Here is a 22,554-nt window from a genome sequence, read left to right on the forward strand (position 1 = left end):
CATCATTCCATTTGGGTGTATTGGGGTTGTGGGTTTTGTGAGTTTTTTTCACTTTTGTAAATTTCCATTATTAGTAAAATTATATTTCAGGCTTTGCCCGTGGACGTAGGCATTACGCCGAACCACGTAAATTATTATGTTCTATTTTCTTTGCATTTGTTTGTCACATTTATATTTCTCCAAAAGTTACAGTCATCGTAATATTGGTAATTGTTCAACCTCGCACTTCCGCAACACCATCCTTACACTATTAACGGAGAGAGAGAGAGAGAGTAAAGCATCCCAAAATGTAGAGAGCTTAAGATTTAACTCTTTGATAGAGAGTGCAAAGAAACGGAGTACTTACAAGTGAGTTCTTAAAAAGTTTGGGGAGTGTTCTCTTGAGTGTTCAGTTGAGATCTATATTATTTGTAGGGATGTGAGAGATTGCTTCCTTCGGTAGATTGTTTCCTTCAAAAGCGTTGTGAGTACTAAATGTATTTAAGTATTTGGAAAATAAGGTTTAATTACTTAAATTTATACTCTATTAATTGTTAATAAAATAATTATTCTCTCTTTGCCTCCTTGGATGTTGGTATTGTTGCCAAATCAGGTTAAAGACAAGTGTCTTTATCTTTTGTAAATTATCTAGTGCCTATTGATTGCACATCTGCGCATAAGTGGCATTGAATTGCAACAAATGACACTTTTGCACACAACACCACATTGGATACGTCATCGAGCAAGTTACCCGCAACTCGCATCTTATGAACCTAATTTACATGTGAATATAAATGAGCGTGGCATTGGCATGTTACTAAAGATATTGTACATAAATCTACTATTCTTAATACCAACTAAATATTGGCCGTGTATCATTGTGCACAAAACTTTTAGGCAACAGAGAAGTCAGATAACAGCGAAGTTAGATATTCAATATAGTTGGAGTTATGTTCAAACAACAATATGATTTAAAAAATTTTAGTAAGTACTAAAATTCTAAATTGACTTCACTGAAATAATATAATTCAATAAATTCATAATCGTACTAAATTAGTTTTCATAATCGTACTCAATTAGCCATATACTTATGGTAGCTCGAAGTTGTACATGCTCTAAAACATAGCAGCTACCTAAAACAATTGTATAAATTTTTCGTTATGAAAGAGACTCTAGGGTGCTGATTTTTATCATCAACAAATCCAAAAAAATGGTCCCCGAGAAGCAGTGCATCAAATTATGCTCCCCATGAAGAATGAGTTATGAGAGTATTTGCAAGTTTTGACTTACGGTACTAATGGTTTAATGAGAAAAAAACATGGAGTGGTAAGTGGTTGCCCTCATTGGGTAACTAATAACTGGCTAATTGCCCTTTTTGGCCAAACAATAGAGAAAAATTTGTAAACAGTCAAATAATATTCTGTCATATGAGAGAGTAGAGGGTTATATTAAATTAAAAAATCAATGGGACTCACTAATGCTCCCATCTTTAAACTCACTATTCTACCATAGAACACCAATAAATTGTCTCAATTAAAATTTTCTCTAAACAATGACAGAGTAGAGAGCTCCACTAAATTAAAATAGTTAGTAGGACCCACTAATGGTGCCACTTTTGAACCACTCCTTTACTACATGGCAAAACACTAGTGGTCTGTCTTACCTAATTTTTTCTCCACATTTATACACTAATAGGAAAAATGACCTTCACTAATGTTAAAAAAAAAAAACGATTTGGATCTAGCGCAGAACTGAGCTATTCTCACCTCTTCATAATTGTTTTTATACACGTGCATGTATAGAACATATGGTTAGGATTTAAGTAATTTTATATTGTTATCCAAAAACTACCAAATCCCCTAAAAAAAGAAGAAAAATTGTGATTGAAAACATAAAGAGATAGAGGAATTATTACCTAATAGGATTCATATCTTCTCATATTCTGGTATCCAATGTTTTAAAAATCTATATGTGACAATCATCAAAATGTATGGTGAGGATTTATTTTCTCATTAAATATATTACAAGCCTCTTAAGAGATGAACTAATAAAAAACTCGCACTTCATGATTCCATGGCTCCTAGTGGTTTTTTTCCCTCTCCATCAATAACTCATCTTCTCCTCAACGATTAATCACTGCACACAAAAAAAGGAAAAAAAAAATGAAGAAGAAGGAAAGAGCAGGCAGCCAGTGCAAGAAGAAAAATTAAAGAAGAAGAGCCTACGTTTGAGCGTGTACTTTAACAAGTACAATTATCCAAAGAGTTTATTTTAATTAAACCTATTAAAGAATAAAAGTCTCTTCTATAGCAATTTTATTTTCAGATGGCAGATCGAAGGTCCAACTTTAGGATGATACAAACACCCAAGAATTAACTTTAGCTGAGAGTAGCAGATTAATCATGCATGAAGAGAATTCTTATGATGTTGAATCAAATATTGGCCAAGTAATTATTCACATTCAAGAACCTAATCAAACTACGACTTCCTACCTTCATAACTTCGGCATTATTTTTCTTTTGTTTTTAGAAATTGCAAAGACTTGATTTTGATAGAGATCATAGCTGATCAAAAGTATTGTCGTCTGTAGAGTGAACTAGAGAACGTAAGATTTTTGAGAGTTAGGGAAGAAAAATAAGAGTTTAAGAGTTGTTAAATAAAATTCAAATAAACAAATCTTAGCCATTCATTTTGTTAATAGCCACGTATGAAGTAAATCTTCAAAAAGTCAGAAATTTCATATCATCAGAGAATTTGAATCAGTTGGTTATATCTGTGAGCAAAAATGGATGATTAAATCCCCCAAGAACATTTCCTAGAACACTATTTCCAATGGCAGCATAAGCCATGCAGGTTAATAAAGAAATGTAAAATAATGTTGTTCCACCAATGGCATATAATGCCATTTTCTTCATCACTTCATTTTGTGGTGGCTTTAAGGTATCTTTCAATTCACCAAGGAAGTAATAGTAATATATAAGTATCAATTGCTTATTTATTAAGATGATATATTGTCATTTATCTCCCTAACATATGGCCTTAAAGACAAAATTGAATGCCGAATATACAATAGAGATGAGATTTAGGATATTTTGTTCACCAATAGACTGTTATCATTGAATGTTCTCTAAATTATGAGTGTGATATAAACTTTGAAGTGGATAGGTATCACTACCGTAGATTATGATGGACCATGCCATGGCTTGGCTTCTAAACTCATGCCAAGCCGTTGGCAACAACGGGGGTATGGTTGTAAATGAACAAGAAAGCAAGGCAAGATTGGCACGCAGGCTGAGGCGTGACAGCTAACGCATGCTATGAGACAAGTGTGGGGAGCGCCAGACATTACACGCAGCCCACACATGCCACATCTTACAAGTGTGCAGGCGCAAAGCATGCACACAAGCTGAGTTGGATAGAATGCGAGATGGCACAAGGTAGTAACGCTAAGGCATGTATGGGCAGCGCATATGCTAGTAGGTAGTGGGCATAAAAGTGTGCAAGGAAGCACGTAAATGGGTAATGTACAATAGGGGTGGGCGTTCGGATTGAGTTAACCCGATCCAAATCGGTTCTGGTTAACATATAAAATCCGAACGGGTTAAAAATTATAACCTGATCGGGTTGGACCTTAAAAATTAAATCTCTCTCTCACCATTCACGCACGCCCAATTCCAATTTCAAGATCCCTAAAGTAACTGCCTAAGCCTTCAATAATCCCCCTTTTCTCATCTTCTTCCACAACAGCAGCACAACCCTCCTCCTAGCACAGCCCACAGATGTCCAGCCGACGCCCATGCTGCGGCTCACTCACCTCACGACTGACTCATTCTCACTCCGCCTCCCGTTCGCTTTCGATCCAGCTGTTGTCGCTTCTATCTTTGCCATCGCCTCCGACTGTTTCCAATCCATCTTTGCAACCAGTAGGTTACTTATTATTTTTTTATTATTGTTATTAATTTATTGTTATTTTCATACCATAAAGTGGCTTAGATTGGAGCTTTTCTGAAAAAGTGAAAATTTCATTTAATTATTTAGTATTCAAGGATAAGAAATAGACTTCATCTTTTTTCTAATGCCACACGTCTGGTGAGCTTTGCCTGTGTGTTTTAGTTGGATAAAAATTATTGCAAATGTCACATGGGAGGAGGGAAGCATAAAAGGTTTAACCCGAATGAACCCGAATTATCAAACCGAACCAATCCGAATTGTGTAAAGGGTTTCAGTATTTTATCTATTCTACCTTAAAAAACTTGTGGTGCATTTTTTAATCTAAACGACATTACTAACCGTTCAAAGTGTCCTTTAGAACAACTAAAAGTTGTCCATTGAACAGATTCTTCATGGAGTCATATTTGCCAAAAACCACTTTTACAATCAAATTTAGAAAAATATTTAGTATTTGGTATACAATTTACTAGCTCATCTTTATTAGGTACTTTATAACTATTGTCTAAAGTATTGTCGTTTAATCTTTTATAATTAATTACCATTCTATTCTTACCTCTTTTTTGTTCACTATGATTATTTACAATAAATATTGAACTTCTATGTCTACTTGTATTATTTCTTATTACTATTATTTCTAATAATTCATTTATATGCATTTTAAATTCATTTTGTATCTTTAACCTATAAGCTAAATTATGTGTTTCTATTGTTATATTTGGATTAATAATTTAGAATTTATATACTTCTTTATTATCTTTTCTAATTGTGTTGTTGCCTATTATTTTTAATGTTTCTTACTCTTCTACTTTTTTTTTATTATGTCTACAGCCCATTTTTCACATTTTAAACATTTTACTTCTTTTTCTATACTCATAACATTTTCTAAATACTTGTCTATCTCTTCATCGTCTAAAATTTCTACTTCAGTACTTTCTAACTTATTATACACGTGCATGTGTCACTTTCTAATTCTATCTTACTATTGTCTGTTAGCTCTTTAGTATGTTCTACTTTGCTATCTTTTTCTTCTTCTTATAAAAAAAAAATCAAAGAATTTTGTACCTACTTCTTTTTCTAGCGTTAAAGTCTTCTTTTCATATGGCAAAATGTGTGTTTCATATTTGGGTTGAGTAAATGTTCATTTTTTAAAGAAATTAAATGCATTTGGAGTTATTAATATACTGCTATTATTTCCTGATATAAAGTTTAATCCATTAATAAATGTATATCCTACTTTCCTATTAGAAATAAAAGTTTGTGGTAAAATGTGTGTTTCTCCATTTATTCTAATAGGTATATTAGCTATACATTCTATTATTTGCATTAATTTAAACTGTCTAATATTTACTGAATTTCTTAACTTATTTCTATTTTCTTTAGGTACTAAACTATCATGTATAATACATTAATTTCTAAATCTAATTCTATTATTGTTAGAAATTAATGTCCTAGAAACTTATACATCATTCTTTGGTATAAATTCTACAAATTGTAATAAAAATTTTGAATTAGGATATAGAGATATAAACACAAATAAATTCTTTTGTAATAGTTGCAAAGATAAATACCAAGATAAAAAAGCAATAGAAATAAATAGAGTAGGAAGTGAATTAATAAATATAGATGTAGAATTATTATTTAAAAAAGAAACAATTTACACTAAAGCAATGATAGACACGGGAGCAAATAAATGTTATTATACACGATAGTTTAGTACCTAAAGAAAATAGAAATAAGTTAAGAAATCCAGTAAATATTAGACAGTTTAATGGTGAATTAATGCAAATAACAGAATGTATAAATAATGTACCTATTAGAATAAATGGAGAAACACACATTTTACCACAAACATTTATTTCTAATCAGAAAATAGGATATAAACTTATTTTAGGATTAAACTTATATTAGGAAATAATGGTAATATATAAATAACTCAAAATGGAGTTAATTTCTTTAAAAAATCAAAATTTATTCAACCCAAATATGAAACACACATTTTGTCCTATGAAAAAGAAGACTTTAATGCTAGGAAAAGAAGTAGATATAGAATTCTTTGATGTTTTATTAGAAGAATAAAAAGATAGCAAAGTAGAAAGTACTAAAGAGCTAGCAGACGATAGTAAGTTAGAATTAGAAAGTGACATATGCACATGAATAAGAAGTTAGAAAGTACTAAAGTAGAAATTTTATACGATGAAGAGATAGACAGCGATTTAGAAGATGTTATGAGTATAGAAAAAGAAGTAGAATGTTTAGAATGTGAAAAATGGCTTGCAGACATTAGAAAAAAAGTAGAAGAGTTAGAAAAATTAGAAATAATAGGCAAGAATCTAATTAGAAATATAAAAAGAACTATATAAATTAGAGATTATTATTCCGAATATAACAATAAAAACACGGGATTTAGCTTATAGCTTAGAAGATAGAAATGAATTTAAAATGCGCATAAATGAATTATTAGAATTAAAAGTAATGAGAAATAGTACAAGTAGACATAGAAGTACAACATTTATTGTAAATAATTATAACAAAAAAGAGGTAAGAGTAGAATGGTAATTAATTATAAAAGATTCAACGATTATACTTTAGACAATAGTTATAAGATACCTAATAAAGATGAGCTAGTAAACTGTATACAAATGCTAAATGTTCACAAGGACATTTTGAATGGTTAGTGCTGCCTTTTGGATTAAAAAATGTAGCTCAAATTTTTCAAGCAAGAACGGATAAAATATTAAAACATTTTTCATAATTTTGTATAGTTTATATAGATGATATTTTTTTTAGTCATAATAAGTTCATGCACGTAACTCACTCACATAAAATTTTATATTGTTTTAAGAATAATAATATAGTAATTTCTAAAAAGAAAATTGAATTATTAAAACAAAAAATAGATTTTTTAGGACTAACAATTGATAGAGGAACTATAGAATTACATCCACATATATTTAGTAAAATGTTAGAATTTTCTGATAAAATAGAAGATACTGAAGAACTATAAAAATTCTTAGGATTATTAAATTATAGTCAGAAATTTATATCGAACCTTAGTACACTAACAAGACCTTTATATAATAAGTTAAGTAAAAATGGAGAGAAATATTTTAACAGTGAAGATATAAAATTAGTACAAACTCTTAAAGGAATAGTTAGGAATCTTAAGCCATTAGCATTATCTATAGACAGTTATTATAAAATTATACAATCTGATGCAAGTAGTTTAGAATGGACAGGAATACTAATACAAAAGCCCAATAAAGATAGCTCAAAAGAGAAAGAAGAAATAACAATGTATAGAAGTGAAAATTTTATAGAAATAGAAAGTAGAAAGTCAAGTACATAATTAAAAATTCTAAGAATAATAAATTTTTTAATCTCGTTACATTTGTATATACAAAATCATATATTTACAATAAGAACAGATTATAATAATATTATAAAATTTTATAAAAAAGTACAAAAGAACCATTTTTGAGAAGAAAAATTCTTTTATTAGTAAAAGATGGATATATTTCTTAGAAGAAATAACAGGTAGAGAATATAAAGCAAAATTTGAACATATAGTAGGAAAATATAATATTTTAGCTGATATTCTTTCAAGACTAATTATTCAATAATTATTTGATAAGAATGGAGTGATATATGAATTTCGGTCCAATAGCACTTAGAGAGTTCCCTTCATGAACAAATTTAAGGTTTAGAAGTAAATATCAATTATTGGACAATCAACAATCCATCTTAGATAATTCGTAGAATTGTAATAACCTAAAAGATAAATTTAAAGTAGCCAATGCACTCTTGCATTACTTTAGACAGATTAATAAGCATGTAGAACGTAATCGTTTTGCATTTTTCGTATTAGTCAGAGGTAGACAACTAGGCATTTATAGTCAGTCGAGAGAGATAGTTGATCTAACAATCAATTATCCTGATCAATACTATGGAGGTTTTTATATATTTCATGAAGAAATAGAATTTGCTAGACAAAAGATAGGACCAAATACAATGTTAGATATTTAATTAACCTTTTAACAGTGCATCAACACATCAAACATATAATTAAATAATTCTTTAGACAATGCATCATCATTATCATCATCATCTATACAGTTTTGCAACCATTGTGAAATTATGACACACACAGTTAGAAAACTTAATGATACTAGACATCATCTAGACCGTGTAAATGAAAAATGTAAACAAAAAATGATTGCATTAGAGAGTGAAGATAAAGAGTTAATTGGACAGAATATTAAATTACCAAATAAATATCATATTCTACTATTGGATCACTAAAAAACCCAAAAACAAAAACAACTACTGAAACAATTATTTAATCATATCCGAGCAGGATAATTAATAAAAATCCACCATAATTCTTCCTTCCTTGGTGGCAGCATAGACATTGTAAAAGAAAAAATAGTAGAAAATCTATACCAAGACTTTGTTTCTTTAGCCAACCAATTATTTTATAGTCAGTTAAATTTCTTAATCTAATTTGTACTTAGATGGTCAGAATTAAGGAATATTACCCCTCTTGGACATGATTTGTCTATAATTTCCTTTGATTATTCTTTAGCCCAAACCCTAAACAATGAAGATTTATTATTAAAGGCTATCAGTTTTGGAATGATATGCACTATTTATATTTTCGGCTTAGACAAATTTAAATTATTTCCATCAATATTAAATAGAGCCGTATCTATTATAAAACCTCACTTTTGATAATAAATTTCCATTTTTTACCACCAAGACCCCAAGTGATTAATAAAATGAAAATAGGTGTTATAATACTAGCATATCATTTCATTTTTATAAGCGAATCAAAAAGTTTAGAAGAAGAATTTATCATGATAAGCCCAACTTCTCTACAAAAGATTTATATAGAAGAACACATGACATGCCAGTCTTTTATGAATGGGTGGACACTCATGATAAGATCATAGCCCAAGGAGAACATTATACTATTATAGCCAAAAAGCATCTTGTTCGTGAGGAACAACTTATTCCTTCGCTGCAAGTAAAAGTTGGCTATCCAAAAAAACGTGAAGTATACTTGGAGGCACTAATCGGGATTAATGACATGCCATCATCAAGGGAAGGATCTGAAGCTATGAGTCATCAATCTTTGAATGAAAGCATAGCTGAAGCTGTTGATGAAATGATTGATAGATAAGCGACCCCACCAAAAATATTAGCTAGCATTGGCCAGTTAGCAGTAGTTAAAAAGTCAAGTAATCAGTCTTTATCATTGTCACGTTTTATAGATGCCCTTACTTTACTCACTATCCGACAAGGAAAAAACTACGAATGCATCTTTGTTGCTTTGTCATTTTATTACCGACAGTGAATTAGGTTAAAAAAAATAGTAGCCAGTCGCTATTTGTCAACAGTGAGTCATTACAAAATAATAGTAGCCAGTCAATCCTTTTATTGTTTACCTTTAGACAATCTTTTGGCAATTTGCCAGAGTAAAGTGTACTATCAAAATCTTATCTCTTGTACATCGAGTCAATAATTGTATCAAGTCTTCAAGTTGTATATCTAGACCTCTCAAGTTTAAAAAGAAGAGAGGTGAAGTCATAGAAAAAAGGCAATTCTGCATACACAGTCAAAAAAGCAATAAACTTGTCTTTATAAACACTTAGTAATCTTTTATACATTAATTGGCTAGCTCTTATCAAGTAAGTAAATTTTATTTCTTTAATTTTGCCTATTTATTTTTCGGGATCAGAAGTCTTGCCTAATTAACGAACATATGAATTATATTTAAAGCATTAACAATATGTGGTCCTTGTTATTATTCAAGGGAAAAGAGTTTGGAAGAAAAGTTTTTGAAAAATGGGTTTTGTTTTTGACAAAAATAATAAGTGCTTAGTAAAAGTTTCTGCTGATTTTCTAAAAGCATCTTTTTTAACACAGTCTCTATTGGCCCGTTTAGCCATTAATGTGTTGAGAAGGCATTTGTGGTCGTGAGTCGGGAGTTTGAAAGTGTTTTTAACCAGCATGTTTTTAGAATTAGTTTAATAAACTTTGAAAAGGGATCAAAAAGGCAACTACGCAGCTTGTGATATCGGCAGTGCAGACTGATATAATTCCCATTTGAGTTAACTATTAGAATATGTGTCGTTGATTTCCTATCTATATACTGTAAATTCCCAAAAGTTTTATGAAAGCTAATATTGTACAAAATAAATTTTTAAGTTTCAGTTGAGGCAGCGGCTCAAAATAAATTGTTTTGCTTGAATATGCATTTTGTAAAATACAAATGTTCACACTTTAGAATTTGACAATATAACCTCAGCGGATTCAAAAAGATTGTTTATTAGTGGGAGGGTTAAATTGCATAAGAACAAGATACAAAAACTAAAGTTTTATGGGTTTGTGAGTTTATGGAGGCTATTTTAATAAATTTAGTAGGGGCTAAATTAAATATTAGTAAATTAAACCACCCACATGAGTTATTGTGGAATTTTATTTTTTTAATTAAAGAGTGGGTTTTTATAATTTTTTATGTCAAAGTTTAAATTTTATGGGCTTGTGAGTTTACAAGGGCTATTTTTATAAATTTTATATAGTTGTTTTAATAGATTAACGGGACTGATTAGAAACTCAAATAATATCTTGATTTTTAAAATTTATTTTCTCCAATTGGAACTCAAACCCACTGGTCATGAGTTGGATCCGCTCCTAAACAAAATGTACTCTTTAACATGTTTTGCAATTAGTCGAAACTAAATATTTATATTTTTTTTATAATTGGCCTCTATAACTTTGACAACTTAAATAATTTTACGGACAATAATTATTTACTTTTTATGGACTTTAACCTCTAGATATTTATCTCTATTATTTTTACACCTCTAAATTTTAAATTTTGGCTTCGCACGTCAATTCGAAGCAATATCTAACGTTGAGTTACTATAAATTATGAAGATGTGAGAATTTTATGAAATGTAAAATCAACATATAGAGACAAACTGTGCGTGTGACAAGTTATACATAAAAGTTTGTAATTAGACAGTGCCATTAGGTCTAAATTGCATTTTATAATATGTGGAATTCAATCTTGGAGAATAAAATACCTTTTGTTGCACCACTTCCATAAACAACTACTTCATCCTGTGATTCGGATTGACGAAGCAAGACATTCACAAAGTAAGCACCATAGAGATGACTGAGACAAAGGTTATAGGGAATTTTAGCTGCTTCCACAGTTCTACTACCCCTCTTACCATTCGTTTTTTTCCTCCAAGTAAGCTTCAAAAGGAGGCAGCTTTGTGATAATGGAACCAACCAGCAAAAAGCATTAAGGCTGCAAAAATCAATGCGCCAATTGCGGTACAATAGAGTTGTAATTCACTAGTTATTCCAGATGCTCGCCAAAGCTGAAAAAACCCGGAGGTTATTTGTATTCCTCGGAAACCCCCGCAGAGGCCTTACCCTGTCTCTTCACATCCAAACTCAGATGGAAGAAACCTCCAGCAGCCAAAACATAGTATGTTTAAGATCTGTTCTATATAAACAAATTTGAAGTATTTCAGCACTGAATTGTAAAAAGACACTAAAATGTTACAAAGACGCAAATACTAAATTAGAGTTTGTGATTTTAGGTATTTTGCTAATTTACTAGCCCTCGTATATATTTTTACGTCTTTTTTAGATAACTACAATTTCTTAGCTTAAATCTACATTTAGAAAGTGTGAACACCCACATTTAAAAGTTCATAATATTTTCCATTTACTAAACAAACTATATTTAAATTTCTGAAAAAAAAAAACAAGCGATCTATTTTATTTTTCAGAAAGAAAGAGCTCAATCAAGTACCTTGATGTTGCCAGCAACTTTGATGGCATCATCAATTTTCAGTTGATCATGAAACTGAGGATAAGCTACACTAGATATCACCACATCTACTTCCTTAAATATAGATACAATTTTTTTCTCGTGCTCGTCTAGCTCTCCCTGTTTTAATTTCAACAGTATTATTGTTAATACTTAAGCTTACAAATAATATTGAAGATTCTAATTAGATCAGCACAAAATTAATCTCATAAAAAGAAGTATAAGAGATCATTCCACGCGCACTAAAAAAAAAGAGAGAGAGATCAAGAAAACAAAAGGAGATCGAGATGATTGAGTGATGAAGTTACCTCAATAATTGCGACACCAATATCCTGAAATTCCTTATAGATTTCAAGCTTGGAGGGACTTGAATTTTTTTTTTTTTTTAACCGGTCGAGCATAAGCATAGGCTTTGTGACCAGAAAATACACTTGCTTTCACCATATATTTGCCGAAGTATCCGGTACCCCCAAAGCTTTTGCGTTCTCACCGTCCATTTCTTCCTTTTACTTCGATTTATCTTTCATATTCCCTTCTCTTGTTGCGTACATTTATATATATGATAGCACGAAAGAGCTCATTGCATTTTTGTCATGAAAATAAAAAATAAAAAAATTGGCATTTTTGTTCTTTTTTTTACTAGAAACGCAATGGATTGAACATTTATAATTAGTAAAAGAATAAGTGTGACTTCACAGTTTATGGAGTTTTTCATTGCAATCATGTTGATGTTCATAATTTTAAAATTAATGGAGCTATTTCAGCATGTTGAAAATCCGAAAATTGCATCCATCATCTAGTACTTGTGTCATGTCATGGAGTTTTGTTCTCTTATCTTTTTTATTTTAATATATTACTTGTTTGACATACTGCCTGTGGAGATATTTCTTAGGTGAAATCATAATTTACTTTTTTAAAAATAATTTAAATATGTGATATATAGTATTTTTAGGCCTCGTTTGAGATTAATGTTGAAATTCAATAACTTGCTTATTTCATACTGGTGGCAAAAATATTATTTGATAAATTTTGTAAAAACTACTTATTTCACAATTTCTCCATCTTGAAAGTGGCTTTTAAAAGCAGGTACGGGTTGTCTTTCATAATCAGTTTATTATATAAGCTACCACACTTTTTTAAATTTCCTATTATAACCTTAAAATTTTTAAAAATAACTATATCTTATTTTTTCATACACCCTGATATATAAGCCATAATATCATATTATCACCACAACAAATTATAAAACTATTGTGCATTCTCTTCAGTATCAAAATTTTGATCCAACAAGTTCATTGGATTTTATTTAATTGAGATTTTTTTTTCTTTATGTAATTTTATGTGTTTTAAAAAGAAAAAGATATGTCTAAACATTATTAAATATACTCCAGAAAAATAAAAGGTAATTTAAACTTATATCTATTTTGGTCATTATATAATAAAATAACACGTTTGTAATCAAATTTACTGAACGCATGTACATTGCTTTTTAAATTCAAACGCACAACAACTACAACAATAAAGTTTATCAAATACTATACTTCTTTTTTAATCAACAACTTATTATATCTAGATAGCAAGAGTATCTTATTTAATCAACGACCACAATACCAAACTAGTCCTTAGTCTAATGATAACTCAGTCTCATCTCCATTCATGTGAGCAGACATCAAACATTAAAACTCTTATTTTCAATTCAAGAGGTTTTTACTATTTCAATTAGATGATACCATCTCAAATTTATGACAATATTATCTTAACAGCAATTAGATCTTATAAATGATCTTAACAGCAAGTAGTTCCTAAAATGAAAAATGAACAGTGTCTTTTCTTCTATGCATCCAGCAAGTAGCAAGGCAATGAGTCATTTTTATGCATATTCAGATTCTCGCACGCATAATACAATGGTCTCACATGAATAATACAATGGTTTATTCACAAATGATGATAGGTCCCTTGTCTGCTTTTTAGATATATTTTTCTTTCATTTTTATTCATAAATAGGTATCAAAATCTTCATTTGATCTGGAAAAAATATAAGGATATATTTTTATTTAAAAGATGGTCATATAATCTTTTTTTTAGGATAATTATATTCTTTAACTTTCATGATCTAATTGTATTTTATCCAGACTTAATAAAAAAAATCTATATAACTATTTTTGAAAACAAGAAGATCTTTATAACATATTTGGATTTAATGTTGCTAACCTTCCAAAAAAAAAATTGATAGTTATTGCATAATAATATAAAACTAATTAAATCTTAACCATATATAATTATATATACATGCACATGTGACAAAAGATTATGAAGAATTGAATACAATTTAGCTGAGTAGTGGATTCCAATCCCTTCATAACTGTTTCGCCAAACCACAAGAATGTTGCAACTTTTTTTCTTTTTTTCTTTTTCTTATATTTTCCATTTAGTAACAACTAAGTAACTGTACATTCTAATGAGGATGTAAATTTGAGAAATCAACGAAAATAGCTATAAAAAGTTTAGGATTTTTTAAATTTGACCCCTCAAAATTTTTCCTATCATAACTAACCAAATGCTAGTTTTTTTTAACCAAATAGTCCTCATTACTTTCAATAACTTTACCAACAAATGGTGCCCCTACGAAAAATCCAGAACAATCGGAACCTCAACACTCTCAATTCTCCCAACAAATCATTAAACCCCATTACTCTCAACAAATAACCAAACCACATCAAACAAGTATTATGTAACTGAAGATATAATCATCAATTGCATTGCTTCTTAGGATTAATGTATGTTCTTACACAAAAGAAACTTTTAATGTATTAAGTTTAGGATTTAGTTCGAAATTGATGTGCATTTTGTTGTAAATATTGTTATCTTCTATCATAAAACAATGTGATTTCTTAATGTACTTAGTTTGAGTTGAGAAATAAAAAAAAAATCATTGAAAACAATAAAAATTTGAGGTAAAACAAGCCTAGATTAAGTGCAACATGAAAGTTCACGTGCGAGAAGCAGTGAGACAAGTTTCTATTGTACATAAACACAGCTACCTGTTGCACATAATCATAATATGTGCGACAACCATGTAAAATATATTGGGTCTCTCCAAAAGTCATAACTTAGGCTATGTGTGTCTGTTTTGAGCATATAATATATCGTTTCGAAGCTTGGGATAAGAAGAACCAAGGTATATTAGTGTGATATACACGTCATACTAAAATGAAGTTTCAAAGTCACTGTATTTTAGTGCGATAAGCAAATGTTGGTGCGACAGGCACCTATCGGACCAAAAGATAGTTTCAATGTGATTGTCTTTTGGTGCTACAAGTGATTGTTGCTCTAATATGCTTTGATTTGTCTCGTCACCAGTTTCAAAATAATATATTATATGTTCAAAACGGACACATATAGTTTAAGTTATAGCCTCTGAAAGATATCAAACACATTTTACATGGCTATCGCACATACTGTGATTATATATGTTAGCCACCTGTCTCACTGCCTGTTGCACATGAACTTTCCTAGCCCACATAATCTAGGCTTGTTTTACCTCAAATTTTTCTTGTTTTCAATGATTTTTTTTCCTCAACTCAAACTAAAGTACCTTAAGAAATCACTTTGTTTTATGGTGTAAAATAATAACATTTACAATAAAACTCACATCAATTTTGAACCTAAATCTTAAACCTAATACATTAAAAGTTTATATTGCGTAAGAACATACATTAAGAACATTCATTAACCTTAAAAAGCTCTCCAATTGATGATTATATCTTCAGTTATGGAATATTTATTTGATGTGATTTGGTGATTTTTTGAGAGAGATGAGGTTTGATAATTTGGTAGAAGTGTTGAGAGTGTTGAAGTGTTGATTTTTTCTGAATTTTTTTGTAGGAGTGTCATTTGTTTATAAATTTGTTGAAAGTGATGAGGACTATTTGGTTAAAAAAAAACTAGTATTTGGCTAGTTATGATAGGAAAAAGCTTGAGGGGTTAAATTTAAAAAATTCCAAAATTTTGTATCTATTTTGATAAATTTCCCTAAAATTTAAGCTTCGGGCTTAACAAAGCCCAAGCCAGAGCCCAGCATGTTCTTCAATTCATGATTTTATGAACCAATAGTTACTATGTATAATATTATTCTTAGAATTTTTTTATTTCATTCTTTTATGTTTTAAAACCACCAAATTTCTTCTCATGGAATAATGATAAACAACCTAATAAGCTCTATAGAGAGCAACTTGCTCTCTATTTAATAGTTAAATATGATAGTTAAAAAATGAATGATTTCAGTACTACTTTTGAAGTAAAAAAATATTGACAATTCACAAAATATTGTTAACATTTAGGGTGTTCTAGTAAATTTTAAAAAAGGATAAGGAAACAATTATTTTTTTTAAATAAATGGGGTTTGTGTTTGATATTGTTTTTCAAATCATAGTTTTGTATTTGTTTTATAATGTAAAAATAATTATTTTTGCGAATTTAAAAATACATTTCATAGCTTGTCTCTAAAATAGTATTTGAAAACAAAAACTTAAAACCATTTTTAGTTGTTTGTCTGAAAATATGAAGATAATAGAACTTAAAAAAATTGTGTTATAATGTGAGAATTTAAGGGAGTTTATTAAAATATTAAAAATAAAATTAATATGTTCTAAAAACTAAAAATATTAAATAAAATAACATAATATTATATTTTTAGTAAAGTGATTTGTCTACAAGTGCAATTTATCAATGCGAATGTATTGGATGAAAATTTTTCAATTGGAAACTAGAAAACTTAAGAGGGTGTATTTGCTATCATTTTCTCTTAAGCATTTTCACTATACAAGTACAAAAATTAATTAAATTTATTTGGTTCACCATTTTCTAAGAAAATGTGAGGAATAAATTTTTTGTTTGTTATTTTTTATAAAAGACGTTGAAAAACATTAAGTTAGTGTTCTCTATGTTTTTTTGTCGCTAAAGTCATGCATATAGGACCGCAACCTATCTTTATTTTATTTATTTGACAAGTGACTAATGTAAGGACCAAATTTACTTTTCTTTTAGTTTATGTCTAAAGTTAATCACTTATGTTAATCATTTATGTCCGAACAATATGGGAATTTTAAGAAATACAAAAATCTTTCAAATTAAACAGTACTGTTATGAATTTATTAAAATAAATGTGGATTTTCATAACATACATCTCTCAGTCTCTCCACTATCTTCCACTAGTAACCCTTGACTTATTTATAAATTCTATTATCTTAAAAAGAATTATAATCTATAGTATTTCTCTAATCTCTTTATTTTGTACACACTTAAAATAAATAAAATCACTTTATAATATATTACTCTTTTATTTTATTCTTTATCTTGTGTTGCTTCTTTATTTTTCTATTGCTGGCTAAAAGCTTTTCTAATACAATATGTTTGTAATTTTAAGAAAGCTAGCCATTTCTTTTCTCTAGTAGGAGTTATAAGAACGCCATTCAAAATGCAATACCAAATGCTGAAAAATGAGAATGATTCATTCTCGCGAAATACAAAAAACAGTGAGCAAACGCATTTTACACGATTTTGTTTTGGAAAACGGAAAACGCCAAAACAAAACCAGTACCAAACCCACCTTGTTTAAAATCCTAAAATTTTGTCGCCAAGGACTGCTTACTTTGGAACACGGCGCGGTCCCAGAACTGCCGTCGTTTTGGTGGTCTGAAGTGTGAAGATAAACACGACGACCTTTTTCGTGAATTCCGGAGGCATCATAAAACGAATCAGCTGAGGCGTTCTTGTTCTTCCCCTTTGCAGTAAGGAGCACGAGCTGGTGAGTGAATTCTTTCAACTGAACGAAATTCAATTACATTAGTATTATCTGTAAGTTTTCGTTTTCGAAGATGTATGGATTATTTTATAGAAGTAATGGAAGGCTATCACTAGCACAAGTGTTATCAAATAGTAATAGGTCTATTGCGCAAGATTTAGCCACCTCTTATTTGGATTTGTTTTCTGGTTTGGGTTTGAATGTTCAGAACGCAAGGTTGTTTAATCCTTTTGGCGTTAAGTTATTCTCAACTGAAGACGAACAAATTAAAAGGAAAGTGCCAAAAGAATGCTCATTTACGGTGTCATACCTCATAAACTCATGTGGGTTGTCCCTAAAAATTGCAAAATCTGTTGCCGAAAGAGTAAAGCTTCAATCTTCGAAACTACCAGACTCAGTCCTTCAATTTTTGAAAAATCGTGGATTCAATGGTTCCCAAATTGCTAAACTTGTTAGGGTGGCGCCCACAGTTACTTTTTGCCCATCCCAAGAGGTCTCTCTTACCTAAAATTGAGTTCTTGAATTCTATTGGGGCCACAGACGCTGAACTTGCTGATGCTTGCTCGTCAATCCCAGCCATTTTGGGTCAAAGCTTGGAGAATGTACTCATTCCCAATTATAAATTCCTCAAAAGTGTGTTTTTCTCTGATGAAAATGTTATTAAAGTTTTGAGGAAAAAAAGAACGCGGTTATTTTGTTTTGATTTGCAGAAGACTGTGTCTCCGAAACTTGCATTCTTGAGAGACCTTGGAATGCTCGAGGCCAATTTTGCACTGATTTTATCATGTTATCCCCCTATTGTCCTCCAAAGACAGGATAAGTTTGATGGAAATGTTAAGAAGGTCATCAAAATGGGTTTTAATCCTCAAAAATGTGAATTTGTCCATGCAATGCAAGTATTTTCTTCAATTGGTCAATCAACTCTGGAGTGCAAATTGGATGTCTTGAGGAGGTGGGGTTGGTCTGATGAGGACATTAGGTTGGCATTTAGAAAGTGTCCCATTTAAATGACTGCATCTAAGACCAAATTAGTCAGCGTATTCAATTTTTTGGTAAACAAGATGGGTTGGCAGCCTTCAGCTATTGCCCATGTTCCAAGTGCTTTTATGTATAGTTTGGAGAGGAGGATCATCCCCCGTTGTTCAGTTATAAGAGTTTTGCTTTCAAAGGGCTTGATCAATGAAGAAAATAAAATCTGTTTATCTTCTCTGGTGATAAACTCTAACAAGCACTTCTTGGATACATTCGTGACCAAATATCAGGATCATGTGCCTCAATTGTTGAATATCTTTCATGGGAAAATGACTATTGGAGAACTAGGCTTAGAATTTGAGCCACAGTCTGTCATGAAGAATTGTAGCGCATAAATGTCAATACGATGAATTCTTTTTACACTGTGCCCGAGTTCTTCTTGGTTGTAGTTGTAGCATAGTAGATTCATCACTTATGCTTTTTTGGGTATCTTTTTGTGCTTCATGCTTCTTTTATCGGAGAAATGACAGTCATCCATTTTGCCTCACTGCTCTTGGTGGACTTAAAATGGTTTGTTTCACTAGTCTTTTCTAGCCTGCTATTTGCTTAACTTGATCTAGATTTCTTCTTTTATGAGGAGAGAATAAGCTTCTACAGCCCTGTTTTTCTATGCCTGAATTTTGTTATATGATGTTGCTCTTGGCCCCAACTCAAACAGAACTTGTACCTTTCATCTTTATCATTTATGAATCATGGGAAATGTTTTGACGCGGACAACTGATATACTTTCCTGTCATCTGTTATGTTGGCAGTAGTTTCATGATCTTGGCTTTTTTGATGGAGGATTAGTTGGATTAACATAAACCCTTAGGGGGCTGCTGGATCACAACCTTTGGCTTCTTCGTACAGCCACAGATCTGTAAGATTTTTAGCCTTCTTGAAGATTGGACTAAAGAAGTAAAACTGCAAATGGATACATATAATCCTGGATAATTTAGGATTCCCAATTTATTTGTAATGAAATATTTCTTTTATTCTTTAGGAAAAAAGACTTGGCTGGGGTAGACATACTATTTATTTTTAATGGTTATTTAGTAGAATGTTACTGCATTTATTTTGAAATTGACCGATTATGATAGTAGTTACAGAAGTGAGTGACAAAATACATTCATGGCATTATTTTATTGGATTGTCCTATTGATAAACAATTAGCAAAATTCATACACTTTGATGTGTGTAGTTCTTTGCTGTGGATACTTTCTCTGACTGAGAACTTGTGTGGGTTAGGCTGCCAAGGTGATGCGTCTGAGAACTTATGTGGGTTAGGCTGCTAAGGTGGTGCGACTGATCAGGCGGGACCCAAAAACTAAATTATATGTATGTGGGTCTGTCAAAGCAGCATAAGATGTAATAGTCTTTCATCAATCTCTCTCTCTATCTCTCTTCTTTTTTTCTTTTTTTTCTGGGAGCCTTTTTCATCCATTTGTCTAAATGAGAAAGAAACAGCTTCTAAATTTTAATAGTCATTTTGGATCAAGTCGAAGTCCAGCCCATCTTAGTTGTTCAATAATTATTACAATTGGGTTTAAATTGCGGCCCATTCGCTAATATGTTTGCTCAAGTTAGATGGTGAACAATCTTTTTTTTTTTTTATAAATTTTTTTACTAATATAATTTTTTAAAAAGATAAGAGGAAACGTATTTCAAAATATAACTGTAAATTACAAAATCTTTCCAATTTTTATTATATACCATATTACGTCATGCCTGATGAGAAAATAACAATAAACAAATAGCGTGCTTCATTTATTTGTCATGCATTTCATGACCAAGCCACTATTTAGGCTTTAATTTCCATTCTAATCAATTCAAAACAATTCAGAAAGAGAATTACGCTATAGGGTTAGTTGACTTTGACTTTTTAGAGAACAAAGAAGTTAATTGTGGGTGTATTTGTTATAAAATCAGGGGAAAGAAAAGTAAATAAGTAAATGCATGGTTAAAGTTTAAATCAATTTTTTTTAATCTTTTTTAATATTAGTATTTAAACTCTAAAGAAATAAAACTGTTTAAAAGCCATTCAGTTAACGCTTGGGGACCTATTGCACAAGTAGCTTCAATCTTATTTTATTTTATGGGTTTGAATGCATAAAATTGATATGTAGTTTCCAATTTATTTATTGTCCCAAATAATTTAGATCGAAGAAGGATACAATAAAGAATGGGTAATTTTTAGGGACCTCCCCTGAGGTTTGACGTATTAACACTTAGGTAGAATGTATTGATATAATTACAGATACCTCTCCTGCTGTTAGTATAAAAATACATATGACGTCAGTATTAAAGGGTAAATATGTAAAAGCATATTTAAATTTCAAAATAATTCAAATATAAGCTAAAACTTTGTTGATGTCTGGGAAGTATTGACTGTTACAATCTATTATCCAGTGCTTTGCAATACTCGATGGACAAAAGAAAGCAAAAATCTTAGCTTTATCTTTCACATAAGTAAAATCCAACACCAATTTCAGCTTTCTAAAGCTGTGAAAGAGTAGCTCCTTTTGCCCAAAACTTTATCAAGATTGAAGGAGAGTTTAGCTTCTGTTATGAACGATATGAGTTCTAGTGGTGGCCCAAGACTTCCACGAAGTGAGTACCGGGGGTGAATGGCTTCAGTAGCGACTGGAATTGGAGTGAGAAAGAGGTTAGTCCTCATTTGTGACAGTTCGAAGATGCAAATCAGATGCAGTTGATTAGTTTGTTAATGTTTTTTTAAAGAATGGGTTGATTCTAAATTACTTACAAATGAAAATGGGTTTTTGAAATTTGAATTTTTTTTTTCTATTAATCAAGTATAGTAAGTTGTTCTGATTGTTGTTCATCTTTTTTTCTTTTTCTTTATTTTTTAATTTTAAATATCCATTATGTTTTTCGTCTTTAGAATTGAAGGGTAGTTATTATGTGTTTTTGTGTTTGTGTTTTTGTTTTTGTTTTTGTGGCAAAAATTTGTGCTGAATTTACATGTTTAAATCTAGACGGCGATTTTACAGAAGCTATTTTTGGATGAAAGTACTTTCTATGAAAGCATCTATATAAGAGTAATTGTAACAATTTATTGAAAAACTGTTGAACTCTTCCAAAAGAAAAACATACACGATTAATGGAAGAGCTATTTCATAGCCGTAACAAGGTTCTTCAAATCTTCGTTATACCGATTTAATGCTTAATCATTTTTTTATTAGAAGCTGTCATGTTGGTAGCACATAGCTTACAAAAGAGGAACTAATTTCTGGAAATCCAAGCAGAAAGTATTATTATAATTTGATGTTCTCATTCGAAAAAAAAAAAGATTATAATCGCTGTGGTATTTTTATCTTATCTTGATCTATTTGGAGTTTGAAGTATATCAAATTTGCTTTTAGAATATAGCTTTTAAAACACAGCTTTAATTTTTTGTTCTATTAATTTTGAGCTCATCAGAGCATGTAATGAGAGGAAGCACCAATAGTATTTTCAATCTCATGTATTATGACAATTATTTGCTTTTACACATAAAAAGAGATGTAAGTATCAATTCCAAGTCTGTCGACTACACACAGAATTTGTAGTTTTTTTGCCTTTAAAACTTAAACTCAAATCAACAGAGTCCATACCGTAATCTTGCTTGATGTTCTCATCTTGAAATGATTATTATTGATGGTATAATTTTCTTTAAACTTTCATGTAGCTTATTTTAATTTATTAATGGTTTTTTATTACTTATGATATGTTGTTGTTTATAACTTGCAGCCATGTTTACATGAAGATCTGGGCTGTGGTAGCTGGAGATGAGATTGATGTAGCAACAATAATTCTAGAGTAATACACCAGCTTAAAGAAGATGTGGCAGGATGTCAATGTCAAGGATGTTTGCTTTGACAAGCCTATAAAACATGCTAAGGAAGTGAGAGTTTATGTCGTGTTTCCATGGCTCATTTGTTCCATGTTTGATTGACTGGAT

General features: G+C 30.4%; 1 protein-coding gene and 1 long non-coding RNA gene across 7 annotated transcripts; one reads left to right on the forward strand and one right to left on the reverse strand.

Moving 5' to 3' along the window:
* Positions 1 to 11,358: 11,358 nt before the first annotated feature.
* On the reverse strand, positions 11,359 to 12,422 carry LOC102611879 (isoeugenol synthase 1-like). Of its 5 annotated transcripts, XM_052438414.1 has the most exons (3): positions 12,088 to 12,421; positions 11,762 to 11,899; positions 11,364 to 11,449 (listed from the first exon to the last, which is right to left on the reverse strand). In XM_052438414.1, the coding sequence occupies exons 1-3, from the start codon at positions 12,184 to 12,186 to the stop codon at positions 11,438 to 11,440; spliced, it is 249 nt and encodes an 82-aa protein (XP_052294374.1). In that variant the 5' UTR covers positions 12,187 to 12,421; the 3' UTR covers positions 11,364 to 11,437. The 5 variants fall into 5 exon arrangements, 1 of the variants encoding a protein (XP_052294374.1); XR_008053484.1 differs by lacking the exon at positions 12,088 to 12,421 and having other exon boundaries at positions 11,359 to 11,444; positions 11,762 to 12,077; XR_370623.4 differs by lacking the exon at positions 11,762 to 11,899 and having other exon boundaries at positions 11,361 to 11,444; positions 12,088 to 12,422.
* Positions 12,423 to 16,998: 4,576 nt separating this feature from the next.
* Positions 16,999 to 20,162, forward strand: LOC102612472 (uncharacterized). 2 transcript variants are annotated; one of them, XR_008053579.1, is made up of 3 exons: positions 17,300 to 17,585; positions 19,367 to 19,473; positions 19,842 to 20,162. It is a non-coding gene; the product is annotated as an uncharacterized LOC102612472 (long non-coding RNA). The 2 variants fall into 2 exon arrangements; XR_008053578.1 differs by lacking the exon at positions 19,842 to 20,162 and having other exon boundaries at positions 16,999 to 17,585; positions 19,367 to 19,738.
* Positions 20,163 to 22,554: the final 2,392 nt, after the last annotated feature.

The sequence above is a fragment of the Citrus sinensis genome, chromosome 3 (genome assembly GCF_022201045.2).
Source record: "Citrus sinensis cultivar Valencia sweet orange chromosome 3, DVS_A1.0, whole genome shotgun sequence".
NCBI lineage: Eukaryota > Viridiplantae > Streptophyta > Magnoliopsida > Sapindales > Rutaceae > Citrus > Citrus sinensis.